The 9,107-nt window shown below is 38.6% G+C and overlaps 1 protein-coding gene across 2 annotated transcripts; it reads right to left on the bottom strand.

Annotated features, from left to right (window-relative positions):
- Positions 1-745: 745 nt before the first annotated feature.
- Positions 746-5,554, bottom strand: NR0B1 (nuclear receptor subfamily 0 group B member 1). 2 transcript variants are annotated; one of them, XM_075594262.1, is made up of 2 exons: positions 4,748-5,554; positions 746-1,888 (listed from the first exon to the last, which is right to left on the bottom strand). In XM_075594262.1, exons 1-2 carry the CDS (start codon positions 5,349-5,351, stop codon positions 1,752-1,754), a joined length of 741 nt encoding a protein of 246 aa, XP_075450377.1. In that variant the 5' UTR covers positions 5,352-5,554; the 3' UTR covers positions 746-1,751. The 2 variants fall into 2 exon arrangements, with proteins under 2 accessions (XP_075450377.1, XP_075450376.1); XM_075594261.1 differs by having other exon boundaries at positions 746-2,030; positions 4,748-5,548.
- Positions 5,555-9,107: the final 3,553 nt, after the last annotated feature.

The following is a 9,107-nucleotide window of genomic DNA, read 5'->3' as shown; positions in this document are numbered from 1 at the left end:
GGAGGAAACCTCCCTGAACACTCAGACTGCATAGAGTCTAAAATAGTTCAATGAGGAGCATGAACTTGTTGGTATATCTTACTGTAAACACAAGTCAAATCATACAGTATGCTCTAAGGCGCAAGTGATCTGCTCTTCATTCCAGATTGTTTTCTGGTTGCTTCGTCTCTGACACTGCTAAATGCAAATAGAATGCCAGCAAATGACGTGTTTTCCAAAATTCAATGTCAATGGGCAATTTTGGACAAAACTGCTAAATTGTCTGCTTCAGCTGTAATAGAATAAGCACCTGGGTGTATATAATAATATCTCAATCCCAAATGAGTGACTTGAGGATTAATGACAGGTGTCTATATTTTATTTTGTGTGATTTTAGTATACCTTATATGCATCTTTAAACATTTTGGGGCTATGTTTTAAAAATGGTTATATCCTATCATTATCTGGTTTCTGTTAGGGGAATATTTTATGAAAGTTTTAATCATTTTTTTATAGGAATTATTTTGTTTCTACAGATCTTCAGTGTCATAAAGATGTAATTCTTTCACGCCCACATAACTTGTTGTGCAATGAAACTACAAAGGCCAAGAGACTTACCTAGAGCGTTTATGCATCCTGTACATGTATGGTATGATTAAATATCTACTTGTTGGGCACTGTAGGGTAGGTAGGGTACAAAGGTCAAATAACTTACCAGTATAACACGCCTTCGTCATAAATGGAACATATAACACTTGTGCTTTCAAGAATATTCTTTATTATACAATAGAAAAATATTGTCTGTGTAAAAACAATAAGTTATAATATGTTACAATACTTTACATTACAATAGCTGAGACAAGTGTACAGGTTTTTTTTATTTAGAATTAGATATACTGTAGGAAAGCAATAACATCTCATAGAGAGGCTTCTGCTAAGTGAACAGTGTGTTCAAACGTATGTGTAGGAATCGTGCTCAAATCTATTACATGTATTCATAAAATCTATTAATTAGCAGTATTTGCTAAGTTATTCTTAAAAGTACAGTAATAGTCTCTTAAGTTTTCAGAACTTGTACATAAACATTCCCTACTCTGTAACCCATTGACAGGAATTATCTCCCATTCCAAGCACGAAGTGCAAGTAGTTTTCAGTGACACTAAGCATAAAAATAACAACTTATAATAAAAAATCAAAGTAACAGGAAAATCTACATTTGATATACTTTGCCTTCAAAATGTAATTTCCTCATATGAATCAGCTCATACTGTAGCTATTGCAGCACACTGGTTTGTATTTTACTTTATTGTAGTGGAAAATAATGTAGTGAAAAAGTAGCAATCCTTTTTAAATTAATTTGTGCAATGTTATTTACTGTACAATAGTTAAAAATGCATCCGAAGAAAGATCTAGTGTCATGTGGTGCCAAGAAGTTAAGCAATAATGACACTACTATGAAAACAATATGAAGTATGTTATACAGTTTGCAAGTTCCCATAATGTCTGCATACTGTATGAGGGACAGTACAGCAATCAGTGACAGTATGTTGAACAAATAGGTATCCATCCTGGTAATGAGAGATCCTCCTCACCGCATTTCTAAATTGCTTTGAAAATCTTTCTGAGACTCTGTTCAAATGTATATACTATACCCACTTCTCATAAAGAACTGATTTTCCACCCCATTATAAAACAGGCTGATTGTGTATTTTACTGTAAACCTATCTCATTAGGAGGACTATTTACATTTCCTAATTCCAATCATTCACATATCACTGCAGATTGTAGAGCGTTTGTATGGTACTGTCACATCTTTGCACCCAGCATCTCCAACAGCATGTCATCCATATTGACTGAGCCAATGATAGGTCTAAAGAAGAGTTCTGCGACGGCATTAGCATTGATGGATCTGAGCAGGGAAAGGACAATAATTAACTTGGTAAATCTGGTTTGATCCCATCGGTGAATCATCTTCACGTGCTCATTTAAAGCTTGCTGGGCTTCCTGCTGCAGACCTTGGATATACTGAATGCAGTGTAGTCCTGGTAAATCTGCATACACAAATTCAGAATATGAAGTTACATTACTTAGGTGATACTAGATAAAAACTATCTATGATTCTTGAGAAACATAATTTAAAAAATTTAACACGGTTGATCTCTTTTAACCCATTGTCTAATAACTCAGCAAACTTCATCAAGAATGAATAAGAATATATTTACTTTAGATTTAATTGAATTTGAAGTATCACAAGTAGTTCTGATGAATATATAGTGTTAACAGTTTCCTAATAAATATCACATGAGAGTTGATGCTTTGTATCCAAAAAGACCTAAACTCAATCAAAACCAAATCAAACTAAAATCAAAATAGCTTCACATTGAACAGTTATATTATCTGATAATAAATGCACATTGACTCACAGCTTTCGCAATGGCCTACAGGTACCCTTACTACAACTCACCTTCCTTAAATACTACAATAGTTCTGTAATTCACAAAATAATTGAATGTTCATGTGGTAATATTTTTTTTTTAAAGTCATTTTTGAAAACTATGAATTTTAAAATAAAGAAAGCATATTTGATACTTCATTTTCAGAGCCGGTTTTTCATTACAAACTTTCTTTCAGCCCCTGTTTATCAATAGTTTGCAAGCCTTACTGCTCTATCAGACTACTTGGAATAGAAGTACGTGTGTGTGTGTGTGTGTGTGTGTGTGTGTGTGTGTGTGTGTGTGTGTGTGTGTGTGTGTGTGTGTGTGTGTGTGTGTGTGTGTGTGTGTGTGTGTGTGTGTGTGTGTGTGTGTGTGTGTGTGTGTGTGTGTGTGTGTGTGTGTGTCTGTGTGTGTATATATGTTGAACTACAGTATGATTTCATTGTATGGGAAGAAGGGTATGGAGCTAGTGAAAAAGGTAAGCCAGACTACATTTATGTTGCCTCTACATGTAGCAATATCAATATTTTTAAATTTATAGCATAAAGACGTTAATACTAACGTATGTTATGTAAAGGCAGAAAACAAAACCTCAAGATTGGGAACAATATACAGCACATTACAACAGAGCACGAAAATGCTAAGTTGAAGGGATAGCCACTTACTGTAGCCAGTAATAAGTAGTAATAGAAACAGATTTTCGGGGGGGAAATACGTGTTTTATCATTCCAGAAAGCTCCCATACACCATGGTGCAAAAAGGAGCATGAATTCTTGCCTTTTGCTATAATATGGAATAAACAGTAGGTTGAGAAAATAGTAGTGCACGTTATATTTGTATCCATTAGTTTTACATTATTTTATTATAAGTAGAAGTAAAATGATACTATTCTTGTGCCCCTGATGATGGACGTAAAACTTTAGATAGGTATGCTCTTACTGGAATGCATCACTTATGGAAGTTCATTCATTTGGACGTACCAGAGTATTACATTTTCTGAATCCTTCAGATCTGTAGTTTTCAGAAAGCATTTTAACTGCAGTGCTGTCAAATTTGTATAGTAATTACAGTACAATCGTATTGTATTTACGGTGTGTCCATCAACGAGAAAGGCCACTTTATTAAACTGCTCCATTAAACACCCTTTCACTTACATAAAGATAATATCCACTTGTTAAATAACATTTTAAGAAATCCCTTACTACAGTACTACTAGTAAAAACAAAGTAAATGTTTATATGCTTTTTTCAGTATCTCAAAATTGAATCATTAGTGTGCTAAAACTGCATTATCTTTATGAAAGAAAGCAATCCAGATGTTTTTTTCTTAATGAATCTGCTGTGTTTTTTGCACCACTGTTCACACTATTTTTGCAACTACACTAGGGGTGCTCAACTCCAGTCCTCAAGCCTCCCCCGCACCCCACCCCCAAACAGGTCAGGTTTTAAGGATATCCCAGCTTCAGTGCATGTGGCTCAATTGAGCCACCTGTGCTGAAGCTGGGATATGTTTAAATCCTGACCTGTTGGGGGATCTTGAGGATTGGAGTTGAGCACCACTGAAATACACCACTCTCCTCCGTTACATATGTTACGGTACAAGCAAAGCACATCAATTTGTTAATATATATATAAAATTGCATGTTTACCTTGATAATGGAATAGGAAGGTAATGGTGTATATTTTATTGATCAGAACATGTATATACTATACATAATATATAGAATACAAAATCGAAATGTAAAGGATAGAACCCCACAGTGTACATTTGAGGCCATATAAAACTATGATACCATCTATGCAAATTATAAATCAATAATTGCTTTGGTGATTACTGCTTACATTTTATTACAAATAAATACTAGAATGAAATATGTTGAAATTCAATTTAATGTACCAAGTGATGAGATAAGAACATTGCTCAAATTTTGTTTTTAGGAGGAGTATTAATATTAACTGAAGTTAACCAGTTATCAGAATTCGATTTGCAAATGTCTTTAACGGGCTAATTTGTGAGATTAATAATATTTACAAATGAAACGTACAGAGTGAATAAAACGGTGCCACAAAAGTACTGTACATAAAGCAAACAGCAAAATCTGAAAGAAAAGAGCCCTGGGGCATTTTATTATCAAAAGGAACAATTAGACATCGTACTATCGATATATGACACTACTTCAGTGCTGATAATACCTAAAGTGCAGAGCAATGTAATGCAAAAGCATTCTGACTAATAAAATACAGTAGATCCAAAAGCAACTTGGTGATTTTCTTAATAGGATCTGCAATGTACAGTAGCAGGTGAAATAAATTAGAAAGAGAGACATCTTTTACCTGGATTAAAAAGAACAATCCCTTTTAGATAGGCATATTCCTTGGTGCTGATATCCAGGCTCCAACACTTGTCTAAAAACTCTTTAATCCATCTTATCTCTGCAGCTGAAGGTAGCTGTGTGAGTTTGTGTTGCTGCTGATGACTTCCTACTAGTGGCTCTTGTTGCCCCTGCAGCTGTTTTCTCTCTCCTTCTTCTCTGTTCGTTAAAATCCTTTGTAACATGCTGGGCTCCGATGTTTCTATTGTCTCAAAGTCGACCTTGTCCTGTGCAAGTCCGAGCACTAGCAGGGGAGCCCAGCAGCTCCTCACCAAGACGAGTTGCTCATCTAAAGGGAGTTCCTGAAAGCATGGCACATTCTTCACAAACCTCAAGGTCTTCACCAGCACTGCTGAGGCAGCTTTGCATGTTACCTGTGGGCTTTTTAGGCTAACCTTCTTCTGTGAACCACAGGAACAGACCTGTTCATATCCTCCTGTATGATCTTCTTTCCTAGGTTTGCTGTTGTGGGACTCCTTGTGCTCCTCGTTTTTCAGAATGTTGTACAGAATGCTGCTGTGCCTCCTGTTGTCTACAGAGCAATGACATTTATCTAAACAAGCCATGGGACTCTACACAGATAATATAATCTGACAGCGCTTGGGGCTACCGTAACTGCTCTTACTGCTGCTGTTCTGCCTATATATGAAGCCAGGCAGAAAGTGCGCTGTTCTTCCTCTGCCTGCCCCTTAGGTTATTTATACCTTTGTTTCCAGTCAGACAATATGTGCAGTTCAAAAGGGGGCAGACGCTCATTATTGGCTGAAAAAGAGAGAGAGCAAGAGAGAGAGGAGAAAGCATGCACCGCCTCCCCTTAACAGTAATACTGCGTGTGGCTAGAGGGAGCCTTGGAGCTGACATACTGTACAGTATTGCATGTGACTGTTTACCCTCCCTGAGATGATTGTCAATTGTGTATCAATATAAAAACACATTTTCATGCAAATAATGTAGTGATGACTTCTTTCTAACACATTGTGGAATAGCACTAAAACGATAATTACTACACTGTTGCACATAATCAGCACTATGATTTTGTATCACTGATGGGTTAGGTGTAATTTCTATTGAAAGCTGGACCAGTGCAGTGCAGTGGCTACCTCATACTGTACACTACATTTTAATCAATTTGGGAAATGATCAGAATATACTCAGATATATCAACCCCATGGACCACAATCAGTGAGAATTGGCACTTCTGGTCTGTTAATAGAAAAATGTATTTTTATCAGCGAGACTACACTATAGATTAAGAGAATACAGTATATGAGCCACATAAAATGTTTGCATGCATTATAATCAATGATCTATCTATCTATCTATCTATCTATCTATCTATCTATCTATCTATCTATCTGTCTGTCTGTCTGTCTGTCTGTCTGTCTGTCTGTCTGTCTGTCTGTCTGTCTGTCTGTCTGTCTGTCTGTCTGTCTGTCTGTCTGTCTGTCTATCGATCTCTATAATTCCCTTGTATTCCTTTTCTCTTTGACCCTCTTTTTCTTTTTCTTTGTCTCTTACACAGTATCTTAAACGTTCTTGTATTCTCCTTTTCTCCTACTAGATATCTTTCTTCTTTCTATCTGTCTATCAGTATCTTAAAGTTTACATCATTAACATTCAGTTAACACGTGGGGATTTTACTAGAGATATACAACAGGCTTACTAAAGTTTGAAACTTGCAGTTTCTCTTTTTTGAACAATGTCACAAAGTTCTGTACATTTAAAGATATTTGCACCAACTGAGTCATGTGACCTGAAGTTGCCAGATGATCCTTTATACTGCCATTTTCACATGGATTACTTAAATGTATTTCCCAATATTTTTTTTTTTTAATGCAAATTTATTGGGTGAAAAAATAGCAAAGCAAATGACAAGATTTGCACATTTCTAGGTTTCACAAGTAACTTTTTTCCTGACCTTTTTAGGAATGTAAATGTAATGTAAGTAGTTGAAATAAATGTAGGACAGGAACAGCGGAATACACTCAAATTTACCATATTCCGTAGTTTCGGACAGAAAGCAAATCAATCACTCTGGTACTGGAAAAGTTGTTCATACAGATCCAGTTATTTAAAAAAAAAGATTGTGCTAACTAAAAGTGCACTGTATATATAAAACATTTTTAAGTATATCAATGAATAAACATCAAAAAGTGAAAAACGTTCACAATTGAAAGTAAATAATTAAAGGTGTCTTCAGAGGTCACAAAAGTTCCAGAGGGATCCTAAAGACTGAATGCCTACTGCTTTTCTGAAAGCCTCGATAAGTGGGCGATGAAGGCATAAATCGACCATTTTTTCATCTGTCCAAAACAGATCGCTGGGTGAGCGGTGAAAAGACACTTATCGGCAAGTTCTGAAACTCATGCAATTCTAGTAGCTTCGATTAGTTTATCGAGGCTAATCGTGGCTCTAGAAAGGCTAGTTTCTCCCCAAATCTCCCAAAAATGGCTTGAGGCTCAGGAGAACCTGCTGAGAAGGCAGCGAGAGTGGACTTAGAAAAAAAATGCATATTTCCTGCATCGGATTGATGCCGGAAGTCTCCGGAGCTGATACCCATTAATATCAGTATCGGAGACCCCCGGCATGAATGCCATGCAATAAAAATGCATTTACAGGCAACGTCATTACCTTAGTGGCTGGAAGCTAAGGCAATGAAGGGGTTAACTACCAGTGCCATGTTTATTGTGGGTAGCGGGTGTAGGTGAAGGTGGTATTTGGCCCTATGTGGGTGTTTAGGCCTTGCGGGGGGTTATGGGTGATTTTAACCCCTTCATTACCTTAGCAGTTAATACCACTAAGATAATGAAAGTGTTAACTACTCCCGCTACCACCCGGTAGGCCTAAACATCCATCCTTGGGGCTACTACCCCCGTCACCCAATCTCTCTACCCACGAAAAAGAAAAATACACACAACAGCCCTACTAACCACCTCTTCAACCCACAACAACACCCCACAACACATACAGTACAGTAATGGGCAAAATTACTATTATCTACATATGAATAATAGTGCATTTGCCCATTGTAAAATCAAATATTAGGCAGCCAGCATAAATAAAGTAAATACTGTAAAACGTTCTACTTACCCCTGCATCATGAAGGGCATCCTCATCAGCATACTCCAAGTCCATGTCCTCCAATGCTAGCAAGAGTACAAGAAAAAATACAATCTAATAGCCCCTAACCCCTTAATCAAGGTAGCGATTAATACATGCTACAGTAATGATGGGGTAAACCCCCATCATCCGCTACCACCCCGGACCCACTATACCCAACCTCTACCCATCAATTGGCACAGTGGTATATCATACCCATATAATATGGGCATGATAAGCCATTATAGTAGTCAATGGTCAACCGAATAAAAATAATTAAGGCCAAAAATAAACAATAATAAAGCAGATAAACACCCCAATAGTAAAAGAACTAAAACGCCTCAAATACTGTGACGGTTCAGGGGATTCCTTCCCCTCCATGTGTCCCTGGCGCTGCGCTCCCTCCTGCCTCTCATATCCCTTCCTTGCCTCCCCGTTCTGTTCTCCCTTCCTCCTCCCGCATCCATCCCTCTGTGGCATCCCTGACGATCTCCCAGCATCTGCGCGTGTTCCCCGCAGGGCGCGCGTGCCTTCTCAGTCTCCCGTTTCCCTCTACAGTACTCCCCGCTCACGGTCTCCCTCTGCTCCCGCTTCGGTCCCCTTACCTCCTGCAAACTCTGCTCCTGTTCTCCCCCCGCCCTCGGTGGGTGCCCATGCGGCGCGGCACTCCGCGCGCCTCTTGACACAGCCTGTGCGCGCGCACTCTAACCTTACAGAGGGTGTGCGCACACGCTCCTCTTGTAGGCCTTCCCAGACATCTGGCTCCTCCTCTCATGCTGTACAAGCTATCTCCCTCTCTGGCTCACCTGTCTCCTCCTTCTCTCCTTCTCACCTATCCCTGCTGCCTCTCACTTCACCCTCTGCTCCTCCTCTCTCTTCCATTGGTGTTCCCTCCTTTATAACCCCTGTCTGTCCTCTAATTCATTGCTCTGCATAGTTCTTTGTAACCTCTGTGTGTGCAGTCCTATGCTTGGCTCTCCTGTGTTTTCCAGCTTCTGTTCCTGCTCCTGCTTACCCCTGGATCTCCCTGGCTTGACCTCTGCTTGTACTGGATTATCCTGCTCTCTCCTGCCCTTGAACCCTGCTTACGGACACGACTTTGCTGACTTCTGTTATCCCTGGACTCTGGCTTACGGATATCACTATCCTGCTCTCTTTTGCCCTAGACTCTGGCACACGGATATCACTATCCGAACTCTATATCCCAAGGCGTTGCAAGTATA

This window comes from Ascaphus truei, chromosome 3 (genome assembly GCF_040206685.1).
Source record: "Ascaphus truei isolate aAscTru1 chromosome 3, aAscTru1.hap1, whole genome shotgun sequence".
NCBI lineage: Eukaryota > Metazoa > Chordata > Amphibia > Anura > Ascaphidae > Ascaphus > Ascaphus truei.
The sequence above is the reverse complement of the archived record's forward strand: the minus strand, read 5'-3'. Positions and strand labels throughout refer to the sequence as shown.

Bases quoted from the DNA above. Each gene is read 5' to 3' on its own strand.
- NR0B1 (XM_075594261.1), bottom strand. From the start codon at position 5,351: ATGGCTTGTTTAGATAAATGTCATTGCTCTGTAGACAACAGGAGGCAC. The intron at 2,031-4,747 runs GTAAAAGATGTC...TTGTGTATGCAG, and splicing joins GATTGTTCTTTTTAATCCAG to ATTTACCAGGACTACACTGC.